Raw genomic sequence first — 17,961 nt, 5'->3', positions numbered from 1 at the left:
CGCCGCTGTGTTGTGGTCTCTGCGAGCACCACAGCAGTATAGGAAATCTATGATTTCGAGAGGCTCTTCGGGATCCATCCAGGTTTCAGCAAAGCAAAGTACAGAGGAATGGCGCAGAATGTGATCGTGGTGTACGTCCTTGGCATGTGCGGCAAGGGAGCGTACGTTAAGAATGTGGTTGTGAATGATGAATCAAGTGCTGCCAGCGAATGACGCGTCCATTGGCTGTCTGCGTGTGTTACTGATGTGTGGTTAACATGTTAAGCTTCGCCTGTAAGAGTGGAACGCGACAGCGTCTTGCAACGCTGCCAGGGAGTCCACAGAACGCCATCGCCAATTCGGCTGTATGCCTTGCTGGACGGTAAATTTATTTTTTGACGAAAGGAAATGTATCTCTCTCGCATATCTGGGTGGACACCTGCACCTCGCCGTAAGGGGAAGGGGGAAGATGGGAGTGAACGAAGACGCCGTATTAGCTAGACGCGCCTTTGTTCATTCCAAACCATTCAGCTGGCATTACGGAGTATCTAGCGTGCTCGTATCGCACTCCGGAGACCCTGGTTCGATTCGCCAACTCGACCAATTTCGTTCTCGGTTTTATAGATTTATGCGGTCTAACTAGAAAGGTTAATTAGGCTATTTCATATTTACATTATTGCATTTCTATCCATCGTGTTCTGTCATTAACCTGTCAATTGTTGGAACTGTCTAGGATGTTCGACACAACGTATATGAAACGAGCAACGTATTACTGAGTGGGGAAGTGCGTGGTGGTGGAGGGAACGCGGCTTCGTACTTATCTGTTTTTTTTTTCAGCAGCGTCTGCTTCCGCGGACGCTGTTGTCGCTGTGGCGCGCGTCTTTCTTTTCTTTTCTTCTGACCTCTTCATTCTCCTCTATATTAATTAGGCTAATTGATTAATTAAGCAATTAACTAAACTCAGTCCAACTTAGTTGCAGCATCACTATACGATCCCTTTGATTGGTTGCATGGTTACTAGGCAAAGTACAATTGGCCCCATTTGAAATTCGCGCACTGTGACGTCACGAGCATTTCGACCAATTGAAAAGCATGACATTGGGGGCGGAGCTGGTTACGAGGCCGACGCCGACGCCGACGCCGACGCGAAACCCAGGAACGGACGCCAAAGAGCTGCGCTCTAAAATGAAGAATCAGTATTGAGGGTTTCATTACTACTCAGACGTCGATATATAAGCTAATCTTCAAGGACGCAATTTTCGGCCCGCAATTGTGACACTGCGGGTGACGTCTTTATTATGTCGCACTGAACATACGCAAGGCGGATTTTTCGCTGCACAAGTAGATTATCTTTTCTTTCTAGAAGCTTGATTCAGAAACGCCAGCAAGAAAAAGGCGATATGAATTATCACTCTTTTCTTTTCTGAAAGAAGTTACTAATTGAATTTGTGAGTGCCAGCAGCCCAGTTGCATACCTTTTCTCATCTTTAGTGTGGTGAACTGAACACTTTTGCCTTATCCAATCAGAATAACGCCTTTTTTATCGCGTCGTCACGTCTGGTCGCCCATGAAGCTCATATAAGGTAATGGACGACCAGGCATACTCTAAATAAGAGGGATTTTCAGGGAGCTTATACACAAGAATTTGTTTCTGCGTACATGAAGGTTTAACGGCTTCTTGCGTAAGCAGGTACGCTTAAAAGCCGTGTAATAAATATTGGACGGCATTTTTTCTCAGCTCAGCTCCAACCACCTTTTCAATTATTCAGTAGACACCATAACAAGTGTAAGCGCCAGCTCATCCCCGCCGACGGAGATCCTTCGCCGGAAGGCGAGCAACCCGAACTTTGAGTCCGAGCAACCCGAGCCGCCGTGGGAGGAGAGAGTGATGTGAGGAGAGGATGAGGAGGACGAGCGCTCGCGCGGCGCGTGAAGAACAACAGACTCAGGTGTTGGACACGAAAGAAGCAACACGGCCTCTTGTTAACCCAGAGCTCCTTTGTAATGGAAAGACGAATAAACGTCTTTTGAATTGTTCCTTTACCCTAACAATTCAGAAGTGGGATAGAGTCAACGTTCGCCCGAACTTACGAAGTTAACCGGCAAGCCCCACCATGCCTGTCACCCGCACCGGAGCATCTTCAACGGATATGGCAAACGAAGATGGCGGACGACCGAGCAACGATGGCGGGAACGACGACGCCGACGACTCAAGTGAAGGCGGATCCGACAACGTGGTGACAAGTGGAAACTTATCTCCGATACCTCAGTCAACGATTAACGTGGCGGAAATCCTGCAGGCCAGCGTTCAGGCCGCAGTGAGAGAAGCCATCAATGGAATTGCCTTGCTTCAGACGCAGCAAGCAGCGGCCACACCCATCTTTGGAGCGGGAGAGACAGCTCGATTAGTGCCATCGTTTGATCCGGTGTCATCCAGCTCTCCGACAGTAGACGCGTGGATAAGACGCGTGGACGATTTGGCACAAGTCTACCATTGGTCCGACCGGCTGACATCTGGCAACGCACTCTCGAGGTTGGAAGGGCCTGCGAAGACATGGTATGACTCCCTCTCTTCCGTCAACAAAACATGGCCGGAATGGAAAGAAGAAATTAAGCGCGCCTTCCCCACGACAGCGGGATTCCAACGACTCCATCGGGAAATGCAGGAGCGACGGCAAAAGCGCGGTGAGCCCATCGAGTGTTATTACTACGACAAGCTCTCGAAAGCTCGCCGTTGCAACCTCACAGATGAAGCTTGCATTGAATACCTCATCACGGGGCTATACGATGACGACGTGATTAGAGCAGTGAGCGTACGCACGTACGAGTCGCCGGAAGACCTTCTTCACTGCCTGAAACGCCTCGAAGAAAGATTAGGAAACACTGCCTCCAAAAGTTCAAAATCAAGTGGTCCCCCGAACTACTCTCGTTTCCCCGCATATGCCAACGCCCATGGCAACAAAAGCGAAGCAATGGCGTCGGCTTTGAACACTACCGACCACAAGAACCTTTCTCCGAAGGCGAGGAGGAAGCCGCCATGGAATGAAAGAGGAGAGCCCCTCTGCTTCAACTGCAGCGAGTACGGTCACGTGTCCCTCAATTGCCCGGCCCCACAGCGAAAGGCGAGATGCAACGCTTGCGGACGAGTGGGCCACGGAGAAAAAGACTGCAGGGCAAAAACGGAGAGAGGAGCGCGCGTCGCTCAGAACGTGTTGGGCTTTGACCTCCGAGCAGCTGAAGAGGCGAACGAAAAGTACTTTATGATGGCGAAAGCGAACGGCTGCGACATACGAGCATACGTCGATCTCGGTAGCCAATGCGTAACTCTGCGGAAGGAGGATGCCAACCGAATCGGAGTCGCTTACACGAAGTTGACAAAGCCGTTCACTATCGGGGGCTACGGGTCCGGACATGTGACACCGTGTGGGGAAACGAACATCACCCTCACTGTCGACCAAGCTACAGCGGACGTTCCCGTGCTGGTCGTGCCGGATGCGTCACAGTCCATACCCCTACTTGTGGGACAACCTTTCACCGAGCAACCACACATCACGATTGTGAGGCGGAAGAACACAGTGCGGATTTTTGAGGAGTACAGGAACGAGGACAATATAGACGACACGCTTCAGTCCATTGAAATTCCAGAGCTCCCAGAGCGACCTGTGTGCCTATGGGCGAAGGAAACAACGGTTGTGCCCACAAAATACGTGGGTTTCGTTAAGCTCTACGCCACTGGTAGCGCACCACGCTCAGATGTCTTCGTGGACATGCAGCTCAGGTGCCAAGAAGGTCGAGAGCATTGCATACCACGCTGTGTCCTCAGCGTTGACGGTACCAACGAAACAATAGTCCCTATAATGAACATTTCCAATCATGAACTGATTATCAAAGAGAACGAACGAGTCGCACGAGAGGAAATTTGCTACCCAGACGATGCATCGCCACGAGAGGGTGAGTCGGACACCAGCATTGTCCAGCCCTTAATGATACCGAGCGAAGAGATTCAAGGAGGTCCTGATGTTGCTCCTAAGGAACGTGAAAAGCTCGAACAGCTTATTTTTGAGTTTCGGGACTGCTTCGCAACCACCGTTTCAGAGATTGATGCACTTAGCCGCTCTGCATACGACCCTCCAGAAGAGACGAATATTGTTCCTGGCCTTCACGTCCTTGCAACATGCACAGCGACAGAAGACGTGCTAACCGTTGCCCAGCTGAATGATCCAAAGGTTCAAGCTTTGAAGGAAAGGCTAAAAAAAAAAAAAAAAAAAAGACCTATCCAAAGAAGACAGGCGCGTCAAAAACGAATACCGGTTGCGTAACGGCAAAGACTGGGACTCTGCGTTGCCTCAGGTGATGTGGGGCATAAACAATACGCTCCACAAGGCCACTAAAACTACTCCGTTCGGACTGCTCTTCAACTTCAGGCCGCGAGGCATCAAGGGCGACACCGTGGAAGACGCCCTCGCCGAGGAATTTGACCATGAAGTTGAAACCAGGCGAGCCGCAGCGGCGGAGAATATCCGAGAAGACCAACGCAAGCAACAGGAGCGGTACAACAGGAAGCGGGTGGAAGCGCCGACATACAATCCCGGAGATGTTGTACTAGTTGAGCGAGAACCGGCAGCAAGTGGGGAGTCAAGGAAACTGAAAGAAAAATACAAAGGACCGTATATCATCCGAGAAAGGCTTCCCAACGACCGCTACCGCATCGAAAACGTGCCTCCGGGGCGGCAAAGGCGAAGAGCTTACAGCAGTATTGCACCGGTTGACAAGCTGAAGCTTTGGGACCGGGAATTCTACGAGACAAGTTCGGAAGAATCGGGCCGCGAGGACGATTCCGACCGGGGCGGTCGGTGGCACAGGATGGCCGAATGTAAGCGCCAGCTCATCCCCGCCGACGGAGATCCTTCGCCGGAGGGCGAGCAACCCGAACTTTGAGTCCGAGCAACCCGAGCCGCCGTGGGAGGAGAGAGTGATGTGAGGAGAGGATGAGGAGGACGAGCGCTCGCGCGGCGCGTGAAGAACAACAGACTCAGGTGTTGGACACGAAAGAAGCAACACGGCCTCTTGTTAACCCAGAGCTCCTTTGTAATGGAAAGACGAATAAACGTCTTTTGAATTGTTCGTTTATCCTAACACAAGCCTATATAAAAACGTAGCTGAGTGCATACAAGAGAGATTATTTGTCATAGCAATTATTTAGGTCTCTAAACGACAGATAGCTGAGTAAATGTTTCTTGTAGATTAAGGTGAAAATAAGCATATTTTAGATTATGTCGATTACGTATCCCCAACGCACCAAGTTAGCCATTTCGTTACAATCACATGGGCGGCACCTTACTAAAGAGACACCTTGACCTTTTTATGCCGCTGAACCAAACAACTCAAACCAGAACGGGCTTCCGATAACTCATCCCGTCCATGCGTGCACCTGGTGATCACAGATTTGCGCAGCTGTTATTTATTCAAGCTGTTTCGAGGGGATGGAGGTGAGCCTTCGTGACTCCGCCTCGCCTCTTTTACCGCGTCTAGCTCAGCTCTTCCTGCTCGTATTCTCAAATATTTCGTCCTGCAGTCCTCGTCGTGGTCAGAGTTACGCGGTCCCAATAAAGATATGATCTTCCAGTAGGACTGTAATAATTCGATGGGTAAATATGCAGGCTTCCATCTCCTGATACCTTCATCGAGAGTCCGATAGGAAGGCATTAGGAACCTTCTCATTGCGCAAGATCCAATCTCAGTCTGTCAGGCTTGGACCGGCACATGCCGGACCTCGGTGGCACGAGAATCATGTCAGTAAACGAATCAAATCACTTGCCATATTTAATTACTGCTGCGCAGCGTGGCATGTTTGCTCAGTTTCCTACGCGTATTGTTGTACAGAAAGCTGTTATAGCTTTGATTCAGTCACACAGCCCTACGGGATCTACAGCATCTGGCGTAAGAACTTGATGACTTAGTAAATTATACTGTCTGGATCAGCTATTCGCAATGGATTTCAGCTATTAAATGAAGAAAGAGCTTCAAAACTTCGAAACGCAGACAGTAACTGGCGCTTCCAGAATGCGAAAACAATGCTGAACAAATGAAGCTTTCCTGATTACAGCATTCTGTTGCGCATCAGCTACCGTGAACAACAAAGGTGCTGAAGCGGGCCTAGCTTCTACCATGGACTAAAAAGCGCTCAAGGATGCCTCCTCGCGCAGAGGAAGAAATGTAGAAAATATAGAGGAGAAATAAAAGCCCATAATTTTTTTTTCCAGGAAATTTTGGACATAAGACTTTGGTATGCCCCGAAAAGGAAAACTTGGAGAGTTAAGCAGTTGCCTCACAATAACGAGGCAGAACACCAAACTTTCAAGCCTCTCTTTATAGCGTCTCTGACGAAAGATCGGATCACATCGCGAGCGGGTGACTGAGACGAGCGGCGAAGGCTATCTTCGTCGGCGGGACTCGCTACCTTGGAATTTGTGAAATTATCTTTCGATGCGTACATCACGCCAAATGAAAATATAAATTTCTAATGTATTTTAAAGAATACGGCCACGTTCCCTGCTCGCTGTTTGTTACAGGTCTATTTGCGTCAGGCTGGAATAACTCAAACGTGATTTCAACATGCTTGTTGGTGTTGGTGACGACAAACTTACACTGTGACATGTCGGCACCTCTGCCGACCGGCACCTCATCAGGCGCGCGTGGCACCTCCGCCAAGCGGAAGTGGTATCTATGCAGGACATAAATGTTTCCAACCTAACTGCCGCCATATTACTGGCTGGTCCGCCCTTTTTTCATGGCGCTACTAATGCTCATCGCCTACGGGAACGGCCGCAGCTACTTCGTGAACAGCAAATCCTGCGAGCACTATGACGCCAGTCAGGTTGGAAAGGTGAATATAACACACCAAATGCAATCTACTTCTCCAGATCTTCTTTCTGGCTACCTATTGTCATCCAAGTAAAAAATATTATCCTCCCAGCTCTATGCAGGAACAGATTACAGAAGCATGGTTCATAAATGGATAGACCAATCAATCATTAATTCAGTCAATCAATGAATGAATCAATCAACCGTACTTCATTTTTCTTTTCTTGGTAGCGTAAGAAAAATTTATGAAGGAGAAAGTAGCTTTCTTAGAGTATTCTCACCATGGACGACCTAGATTTCCTCTCGAGCTGATAGAACAGCTGAGTATCAAGTAACCATCTCGTTCCGTATGTATATCACGATACTACATCCCTTCTTCTGGCCTCTATATTTTCTGACTGCTTTCTTATTTCTGTTCTTTTCTTCTTTCTTCTGGCTTTTCTTCCCTCTTTCTTGTCTTCTTTTTTTTCACATTTCTCTTTGCTTCCTGCCCCTTGTATTTGTTTATTTGCCTTTATTACTCTTTTTTTTTTCTCTTCCCACTCTTCCGCTTTCTCGCCTTAGCCCTGAGGGCATAGATAAGCCCGCACCTCAAAAATTAGTTTCCATCTGCCTATTTAGTTTCGCACTAAGGCATAAATGCAGGCTTTTTCACGTCTTTTTTATTGTAACTATTCCTAAAATATGCAAAAGATTACCGCTTAATTTTTATTCTTGCCACGTTCCGAACGGACAAGAACTATTTCTTTGAAGACACGTTCATGGAAAAGGCAGGGAAGACTGATATCACAAAACTCCATACTAGCCAGAACGAACCATCCTCACTCAAGTTCCGAACTCCGCCTGTCCACTTTGAGACCCGCATCTGGCTGAACACGCGACACCATCTCCCCATGGAGGAGCTGATTAAGGAAAGGTCTTCGATTCACCCCTAAGAAAGAAAATCGATGCCTGGTCGCTAATCAGCTTTGCTAATTAGAGCCGCGCTATCGCTGAGGAAGCTCCGGTGAGGCACCGGACGTGCCATTCTGGCAGCACGAAGCCGCCCTCTTCAAATGAGCCGGAAAGACGTGCGTTAGCGAAACACGGAGGCTGCATGGAATTTCAGAGTTCTGGGCATTACGTAAGGTAAAGATGGAACGGACAGCGTGAATGTTGGGTTTCAAATGTCAGGTACAGGTGTTTGTTGGGCTTACCTGATTACGGGTGGGTGCTTTTCTTAAAGTTGACATTTAAAACAGCGCGAAGGGAGGAACACAAGGAAGGAGACATCAGGAGTTTTGACGATCAACTTTTTCCAGGAAATCATTATTTCAAGAAGCCCAGAAGGATATATGTGTTTGACAAGATAAGAGCAACAAAACAACTTCAAAAAGCGCACAATGCGGAATGACTGAAGACATGTGCGCAGTTGTGCAGGTTTGTGCAGTTTATTCCTTAATGCTCTCCTTCGTGCTCTGTGGCTGCGTATTAGATTGGTTTCATGTCTCTCTTTTGATTGGCCCTCCACCTACCAGACTCGCGGAGTCTTTCTATGACAGCTGACGGAGACAGTGTTGTACCAGAAAAAGTTGTAGCGGATGGAGCACTGCCGAGTAAAGCAGAAACGGAAAGAACAAAAAATAACGAATGACGTCAGATATTCGGGACATGAAATTCCACAACCAAGAACAAAGAAGAAAAGCCACAAGAAAATAGGCTAATAAAAGCAACACAGGAATAGATTTGCAGTCTTAGATACTTTTCTCCTCGAGGAAAACTAACTTACAAACCATGATACTTAATGATGGTCTGTTAAAAACAAAGTTGTAAGAGACCAGGCAATTAGTTTCGGATGTCATGCTCTCGGAGGCTGCGGCTAAGGTGTGGTGCCGCATGAGTAAGACACAACAAATTCCCTAGATATCGCTGTCGCAGAAGTGAGCAGTTTTCCATGGTCAAGTCAACATTGCAGTGCATTACCTATTCTTCTATCTGTAGTAACCTCCTTTATTTGTGTAACATACGCGTATCTATACATCTGTACACCATATTGCGACCAGGAGCACAGAATACATATTTCAGCATGTGATACCAGGTGTCGAAATTAGTTTAGAACGAATACTTTGCCTGTGATAACGCCAAGCAACACTGGCCTCCTCGGAAAGGGATCCTATAATGGTGAACCAGCAGTGAACAAGGTTACTCGCGGGCTCGCGTGCTGCGGAAACTGTCGAAGGTTCGCATATTTTCAGATGGATGTAAATTATTTGAAACGAGTTCACCGCCTGTGTCCTGGCCACTCCCCCGTAGTTGTAAAGTGCAATTTTATTTGAGGCCAACCAACCAAACAATTTGAAGCGAAGGACTTCGTTTTCCACGGATAGCTTTCTGGACTCTCAACTTGCTTTGAGCTTCGCAAAGCATATAAGTTGGATTCCGTCTTGATCTCTTACAGGGAAATTGGGTTGATGATAATGTTGTAGGATTCTTGACGTCTTGCAGAATCGAATTGCTCAATCACGTTGCAAGAAGACACTTCTGGAGAGGTTAACTTTTTATAGCAATTAAAAGCACAAAGGAAGATACAAGCAAGGAGAAAACATATTTACACTTGACTGACTCGATGTGACGAAACCAGCCCTCAGTCCTGCCGAAACAGCTGTTTTTAAACCCTATGTCCCCGCCCTCGGTCCAATAACCAATCAGGTACTGTACAAACATCCACCCAATAACTTATTGGGGAAAGGAAAACGTTACCAATCAGCAATTTGGAAAGGATAACACAACCAATGAATGATTGGGGAAAGAAGGTAACCCATCGTGACAAACACTGTACACATATGTACACTTTCTACCATCACGATTTTGGAAACTTATGCTTTCCTGCTGCGAGCTTCGCGACCACTCTCACTTTCCCAACGTCGGGTTGACCCCAGTTCAAGGAAAGTCACTTCAACCCATCTGTTCCGCATCGTGGCTCCCCATGCCTGCAGCTAGCGTGGCAATATCCTGTTGACCACGCTTCAAGCTGTCAAGCTACGCCGCTGCAGGCATGAAAGCCACGCACTGTGACGCGGGTCCGCCTCGCCGTAAACAAGTGCACACAGGATGCGACCTAATGACTCCGTCGCTGAGGGGAGTGTGACCTTTCCCGTAACGGCGCCCCCCCCCCCCCCCCCCCCGTATCCCTCTGGGTTGAGCTCACCCCTTTGTCGGTGGTTGGGCGGAGGGCCCAAGAGAAAGAACGTAATGGGCATTCCGCTAACGCGAACCGGATGCGGCAAACGATGAACAGCACCGCGAACTTCACTTTATATAAGAGCTATTTCTTCGGTTAACATGTCCTGATCTGATACCATAAACCCATTTGTCAATTCTAACCGTTGCGAAGCGCTACATGTTAACTGGAATGCTTGATAATATCTCAGAGCTGTGGAGGAGCAAACCACCGAACGACTTTTCCTGGTCGGAGATCATTCAAGAAAGCACGAGTGATCTTGCCTTTCCGTAGTAGTTTCTGTAGAGACTGCGTAATAGTAATCACAGTAATTTTACTGAGCCGGTAGCAATCAGTGAGACAATGCTCTTATTATAGCATCAGTACTGCGAGAAAGTGGGAAGAACCATATGCGTTTCCAGGTTTTCAATACAAACTGCGAAAGACGCATACACAATGAGCGCTAGACGCTGCCCCATTCATTGGTAGGTTCCTCTAGGGATAGGTTGGTTCATGTGGTTTAACATCTGAAAGCTGCTCAGGCTATAAGGGACGCTGTGGAAAATTTCGACCATCTGGACTTCTTTTAACGTGCACTGACATCGCGCAGTACACGGCCCTCAAGCATTTCACCTCCATCGAAATGCTATCGGTGCGGCCGGGATCAAACCCGCACCTGTCGGGTCGACAGCCGAGCCCCATAACCACTGCGCCACCGCTGCGCCTACTAGGAATAGGTTACTTAGAAGTTTTCTCCTGTGAGCATGAAAACACAAGTTGGAACATAGACGACAAGAAAGCACGCGAAGCCTTATTAATGAAAAAAGTGAACACTCCCAGAACCCATACTATCGACCGCCATTCACTTCAAACTGATCTTGACGCTGTAACGGCTTGGTGTTCTTCCTGGCTAATGTCTCTAAATGCATCTAAAACAAAGTTAATGTCGTTTACTAACCGTTCCACTCGAATTGCTACAGCCTACTTCCTCAATAACGATAGAGTTGAACTTACAACAACTTACAAGTACCTAGGAGTTCAATTTCAGTCTGACCTAACTTGGCATTACCATATTAACACAATCTTAGCATCAGCAAATCGCGCACTCGGCCTTCTTAGGCGTAATCTCAAACACGCGCCTTCACACTTCAAAAAACTTGCTTACACGAGGCTTATCCGCCCGAAAGTTGAGTATGCTTCTGCCATATGGGACCCTCAACAAGCTTACATCATAAACAACCTTGAATCCCTGCAAAACCGTGCTGTTCGCTTCATGTTTTCAGATTATTCACGCTTCACCAGTGTCACAGCATTAAAACAACGTGCCGAGTTGGAACCGTTATCATGTCGACGCCATTTCGCTCGCCTAACCTTACTTCACAAACTGTATCACCATCCCACCCTCCACGAAGACTTCTTTTTGCCACACCCGGCAGTCTTTCCTCGCCGCGACCACGATAACAAAATAAAACGCATCACATGCCGTTCATTGCTCTACGCGAAATCATTCATTCCTCGCACTACAATAGATGGGAATAACTTGCCATCACACATAGCTACTGAGGTTAACCTACAATCGTTCGAGCATTCGTTAAATCAAACCATGGACTAACAGATTTGGTATTTTTGTTGTATTATGTGCATTTACTGGGTATTTTATTCTGGGTTATTTGTTGTGTTATTTGTGTGCATTACTAGCTTTAATTCATGATTACGTGTATTTTGTTTCAAATGCCTGTGCCATATTTTTATGCTTGTATCCCCCCCCCCTATGTAATACCCTCGCACGAGGGCCCTTAGGGGTATTTTAAATAAATAAAGAAATAAATACATTAGCGAGGTACACTTCTGAGGAAAACATGGATTTCCTCACCAAACCAGAGCATGCGTCTATTTCCTGCTTCTTCGCGTTCTGCATTCTCGTCAGGGAAATAGTTGTTGTGTGGTGATATCTGGATAAGCGAATTTCTTGTGTGGTATGGTATGGTATGGTATGGCATGGCATGGCATGGCATGGCATGGTATGGTATTGTATGGTATGGAATGTTACCGTGGCATGCAATGATACGGGAAGGAGAGTGGCCTCATTTATAGAAGAGTAGGTCGGCCATAGACGTAGGCTGCGTGGCACCTCCCTGAGCGTAGCGTACAGTGTTAGCTGCCGTCCTAGCGAGGTTCACGACCTGTTCCCGTGGTTTTTTGGTTGACCTCATACAGAGATGGCACATACCCACTACGGCGGAGAAACTGAGACACAGGCGGTGAACTGCAAGATACAGAATAGCTTTGAGGGAAAAAAAGGTAATAATAGGTTACTGTTGACTCATATTACCTTGCTTCGTCCTCTTCGCGCGCGCCGCGTGCTGTGATGTGGTGAACAAAGTACAGGACACAAAGAGACAACGAAATTCACGCTATGCCCCCTGTTTAATCGCCCGCTATGGGTATGTGCCATTAAGCCTGAGGACATCGTCATCATCGTCATCACAATCTGCTCCTTTTGCCACCGTAGATATCAGCCATTGCTTCAAATCTACCACCAACAACAAAGCAATGTCCATCAAGGTGATATTAGCGAGTCCGTACAGGGTCGTCTGGTAGGCGGAGCAAGTTTAAGAAGGCGAATCAGGTTCCTTCGCAGCAAGCGAGGGTTTCCGTGAAGTGCAAATGGGGATAGAGGAACTAAGTAGGAAACTGTGCCCATGGAAAACGGCTTAACGCTTCTACTGCCTTGTACCTTTTGACCTGGTTCGGGCCGGCGATGTTGCGAGGTGGTTGGAAAGCGGCGTCTGGAATTGCGGTATGCATGCAACGAAGTCACTGGTAGGCGACGGTGAGATCTTTTTGGTTACCCCACTGTCACAAACACGATGTTTGCATCTCGTAGAAGCTGCTGCACAGAACAATCTGAGTATCTCTCAGGTCTTTTTAAACCAAATTCTCTAATGTCTGAAGCGGACGCCATGTATATCTGGCAAGAAAACGCGCATTCCACTATTTACTGCGTATTTTTCTTAGCAAGCGCTTCTCACGAAAAAACATGTTATTGCACTCCAACCAAGTAGAACAGAAGGGCACCACAGCATCCTCTACAACGCTGCACTATTTGAAGAGACTGTTCTGTAGAGATATGCAAAACAGACTCCGCATGAAACACTCTGCGGAGGATGTACACGTACGCTGAAAAAGACTTCGAGGTCTATATCAACTGAATATTCCTTCGAGGAGGCAATAGTACTCGCAGCATTGTTCTTTTTTTACTTCAACCAATTCACCAAAACTTTGGTACAATATTAGGCTCTAGCGAATACCTTGTTCTCCAGCTGCGGACGTAGATAGCAAGCTCGTAACCTGAATAATTTAAATCTCCATAAAGGGATTTTTGACTGGAGAGGTTAGGAAAAAGATTGGTTTCTTGTCGGATGCTTTTGCCGTCGGTTCTCCACCGGAGGTCGCTTTGCTAAAGTGGCGTCGCGACGGACCCTGAGAGAAAATTGCCGCTGTATTTCACCACCGACATCCAAACGTGACTCGGGTTAATCAGGAATGTAAAAGGGCATTCCTTCGCCGCTTCGGCTTAGCACATTTGCGCTTTCGACTGGTGCAATAGCTTGCGAGGTTTTGTATGTTTTGTGCGCAGTGCATCTTTGGAAGACGGTAATGAAGAACGTTGAGGCATTTTTTTGTCGCACGCTGCCGTTCCGCTTCTCGCGAGCCTCCGCTCTACGTTTCATGTTTCATAATGCAAGATAATATGGCCGGTTTTTCACCTAAGATTAACTGCCATTTTTTTTAAATTGTTTTTGAGTTAGAAGAGCGCTTTTGCCCGCATAGCATTGTTAGCGCTGTGGAGCTTCACAATATCGTTATGACGTGTAAATTACCAGGCTGATTAATTAGTGTTGAATTCTTAACTTTTCAGCTATTACTCTTGATTCCCCTATTTATTCGGAGGCATGCAGCCCAACGTAAATAGTATCCGCATATGGTTTGATTCTTAAAAACACAGTTACTCTCGGTGCTCTCACCAAAAAAAATTTGGCTATTTCAAAGAGTTACGTGCACTGCAGGAGTTGCTTTGCCTGCAAGCTGTTCGAAACAAGTGAACTTTCGCGCATTTAGACAGAACTTGTCGGGCCACAACCCCGAGGTTAACGGGGGTTTTGAAGTTCAAAACCTGATATGGATACTACTTAGGATAGGCTACACGCCTTTCAATAAATTCGGAGACAAGAATTAATAGTTCAAGTGTTCCCTATTTATTATTAGTTAACAAGCTAACCAGCTAGTACGCCTTCAATGCATTCTGCTGGGCAATACTGCTGACGACGCTATGCGGAAAAAAGCGCTATTCTAACTCTAAAGTTTCATGATCATCGTCATCATCAGCCTCACTACACCCACTGCAGCGCAAAGGCCTCTCCCATGTCTCTCCAATTAACCCTGTCCTTTGCCCGTTGCGGCCACTGTATCCCCGCAAACTTCTTAATCTCATCCGCCCACCTAACTTTCTGCCGTCCCCTGCTACGTTTGCCTCCTCTTCGAATCCACTTCGTTACCCTTAAGGACCAACGGTTATCTTGCTTTCGCATTACATGCCCTGGCCAAGCCCATTTCGTCCTCCTGATTTCAAATAAGTTGTAATTAACCCGCGTTTGTTCCCTCACCCGCTCCGCCCTCTTCCGATCTCTTAACGTTACACCTATCATTTCCCTTTCCATAGTTCACTGCGTTGTCCTTAACTTAAGCTGAACCCTCTTTGTTAGCCACCACGTTTCTACCCCATAGGTGAGTACTGGTAGGATACAGCTGTTGTATACTTTTTCTCTTGAGGGATATTGGTAAAGTTTATCTTTAACTCTAAACTTTATCTTTAAAAATTGCAGAACATCTCAGGTAAAACACACAGCCGATACATCGTAAATATTCCCACTTCAATATTTGCCAGGCCCCTGTGCGCGAATGTGTAATTCTCCCGATGCATATATTCTCTCGGGATCTAACAGGCTAGTTCTGTTTGTCACTTCCTTTTGGAGGCCCCCGAGAAGACGTGCGAATATTAGTAGAGAGCTCAGAGACATTTTGTTCCAGAGCCTCCAGTTAACTGGCCAGTGAACTCGGGAATGCTGCAAGGCTTTATTATTGCGAAACCATATATTGCTTTGCCACGTCAGAAAAAAGTGGCCGCAGATTTGTCCGCACGATTGCGTCGTTATATAAGATACCTGTGAGGAACTGTTATTGCGAAAGATAGTGTGTGATAAAATCTTACCTTGGGAAAAATTTCGTTGATGATGTCTACTTAGTCCATTAATGAAACGAGAAAAAATGTGAAAAAGTACACTTAAACATCAAAATAGCCTTTGACTTCGATGTAGTACTGGACGTCAGAATAGCCATGGACGCCGACATAGTATGTGAACGTTTTGTTTTCGCATAGCTCCAATGCGGGTCGCAGCTGTGATCTGTTTTTTTTTCAATGGTTCTCATGTAAGCACGCATTATTTACGTCAACTGGCTTAGCTTTCTACAGCTCTAGTAGCAAGAATCCCTATGTCTGTTTTCAACTAATTTTTAATAAGTGACTATTCACAGTTTGATCAAGCAGCTTCCCTTCTGATTTCTCTTGCTTCCTTAAATGATCCGCCCATTTAGGGTTCCAGCTTCCTTGCGTCACAACGACACACGAGTGCCGAGTCGGCCGGATAAAACCCAGCAGGGTCCCTGCAAGCCAATGGTGCTGTCAGCATGCGTTGTCCCTTCCTGCTGAGAATTAAAATGGGGCATAGAGTCCAAAAAAGCGCTGGCGAGGTAGTGGGTGTGCAGTAAAGCGGATAAAAGAAAAAAAAAACAATTGAATGGCACGGGCCGGACCTGGCTGCAAGAAGAGCTATAAGCGCGGCAGCTGTGTAATGTTTGTAATATCCGGCAGCAGCCAATCACGTCAAGCCCTGTGCGCCGTCTTATGCGTGGTCAGAGGTCTGAGGAAAGGAACCAGCCCTGAAAAAAGGCCGCCGAAGGGATGGGCACCGTAATGCCGCCGCGGGCTGCCACGATACATGTATATATTAATTTTTTTTCCTTCTTTAATTTCCGTCTTTGGTAGTACATCCTAGAGGGGGAGGGGGGGGGAGGGAAGAAACTGTGTGGAAATAACTCTGAGTAACTGCTGTTTCACTGTTGGCTTAGTCGGAATGCAGCGCTGGAAAGATGCTTTCTTCAGGTCACTTAGCGTGAGATTAGAGGTGCAGTTGCTACTGCATCACTAGGATTAACATTCAGGTTATTTAGTAAGATTCCTGTATAGGAAAACTTTTTTGTATGGTAAAAACTGCAGCATACCCAAAATTCTAGAAAAAAAAAAGCACTTTTGAGCGGGAAACCTTTTATGAACGTAATTTTTTCATATAATGGAAGATTTCACTCTAACAATCAATATATCCGCACATCACACGACAGCAGTCTATAATTTTGTTCTTTTAACATTTTTATCTATCATCGAAAGCGAAAGCATTGCCTACTGGTTTTCTATCGGAGACTTAACTCCGAGAAAGAAAGTCACTTAAAAGAAAGAAAGTAACTTTAAAAGTAACTTGTTGTGGCATATCAGAAGACTGCCCCACTACCTTCAATATTTCTGTAAATGAATCTTGCAATTTTTAATTTTCAATATATTTGTCCAAAAATGTTGGACATGGCGAAAAAATGATCTTGACCCTTCAACTTCTGGGCGCCTTAGGAGCACAAGCTGACATCAGAACGTAAAGCTTCATTTCTTTCAGAGAAGAAAACTTTTATTTGATACATTTCTGAAGTTTTTTAAGGTTATTCGAGCCTTCCACGGCAGAAGGCAGATGCCTGTTACTTCCTCGGCAGGTGCCAAGCCCGGCGCTACAGCGCAACGTACTTTAAACTAGCGAAATTTTTTATAGGCTTAACATTGCTCACTGCCGCCGTCTCAATAAAGATCAAGAATTCGTCCACGTTGACGCCTATAACCAGATACCAAGAGTCCTTGACTTAGTTCACGTTTGTCCGATAAACCACGGTAGAAGATCAGGTGTCTCCTATTTAGCAGTGAATATGGAACCCCTATAAGGTTCTCTTCATTACCACCTAGTTGGTAAACAGTGCACCTTGGCCAACCTGACTCATCATCTTGTTCCGCTAAAAGTCTCTAGGTTCTGTTTCTAGTAATGAACTGTCCATAGCCAGTGATTCTTAGCTCCCTCCGTTGTGTCGTACGTTTGCCCGCAACCTTCGTCAGCTGCTCCGTAGTGACTGGGGACTGAGGACCAGGGATCAAAAGGAACATTAAGGAAAGAAGTGGTGGCCATATTCTACACCAGGGTTACCAAATCCAGTTATACTTATAGGGAGAGAGCATGATTTGGCTATTCCTTGAGCGAGCCTTTCTATAGTAATGATGCGGTGCTAATCTCCTCTCATCGCGAATCACTCTGCAAAACACTGCAACTTTTAATATCAGAGAAAATCACCCGTCCTAATCCACATCACGTCATAAAGACGGTTGGGCAGCTTTTCTACAGGTTATGGCTTCAATTCCCTGTACTGGCTTGTTGGGTGCTCATTTGTTGTTGCTGTTGTTTACCTCAGTAAACATGGCACCCCGACTGCACAAGTGCCTCGCGCTATCTTCGTCGTCGTTGTCGGGTGGGACATGAATTCGCAATAATAGAGAGCTTTAGCGCAGCGAATACCACCTGCCGTCTCCAGTAACTTCAGATGCCTACCAAACATTGCACAGCGCGCACCATTCACTGCCAGCGCATCAATGGTTGGCGGCTCCCGTAAACGGTCGCAGTAGCAAGAAATTGCTATGTTATAACTCTCCATTGTGCCATCAGAAGTGTCTAAGATCCTCCCAGGAAAGTATTCCACTGTTTTTCTATTCCTCT

The 17,961-nt window shown here is 46.6% G+C and overlaps 1 protein-coding gene and 1 long non-coding RNA gene across 2 annotated transcripts in view; one reads left to right on the top strand and one right to left on the bottom strand.

Moving 5' to 3' along the window:
• LOC149366311 (uncharacterized) overlaps positions 1-17,961 on the bottom strand; it is a 693,922-nt gene that overhangs the window by 177,070 nt on the left and 498,891 nt on the right. The gene's annotated exons all lie outside the window — the stretch shown is intronic.
• On the top strand, positions 1,800-6,156 carry LOC149366316 (uncharacterized). The gene is made up of 3 exons (XM_089570210.1): positions 1,800-3,232; positions 4,404-4,606; positions 6,104-6,156. Exons 1-3 carry the CDS (start codon positions 2,094-2,096, stop codon positions 6,154-6,156), a joined length of 1,395 nt encoding a protein of 464 aa, XP_089426336.1. The 5' UTR covers positions 1,800-2,093.

This window comes from Amblyomma mixtum, chromosome 1 (assembly GCF_055824585.1).
Source record: "Amblyomma mixtum isolate Tamu chromosome 1, ASM5582458v1, whole genome shotgun sequence".
In the NCBI taxonomy this organism is placed as follows: domain Eukaryota; kingdom Metazoa; phylum Arthropoda; class Arachnida; order Ixodida; family Ixodidae; genus Amblyomma; species Amblyomma mixtum.
The sequence above is the reverse complement of the archived record's forward strand: the minus strand, read 5'-3'. Positions and strand labels throughout refer to the sequence as shown.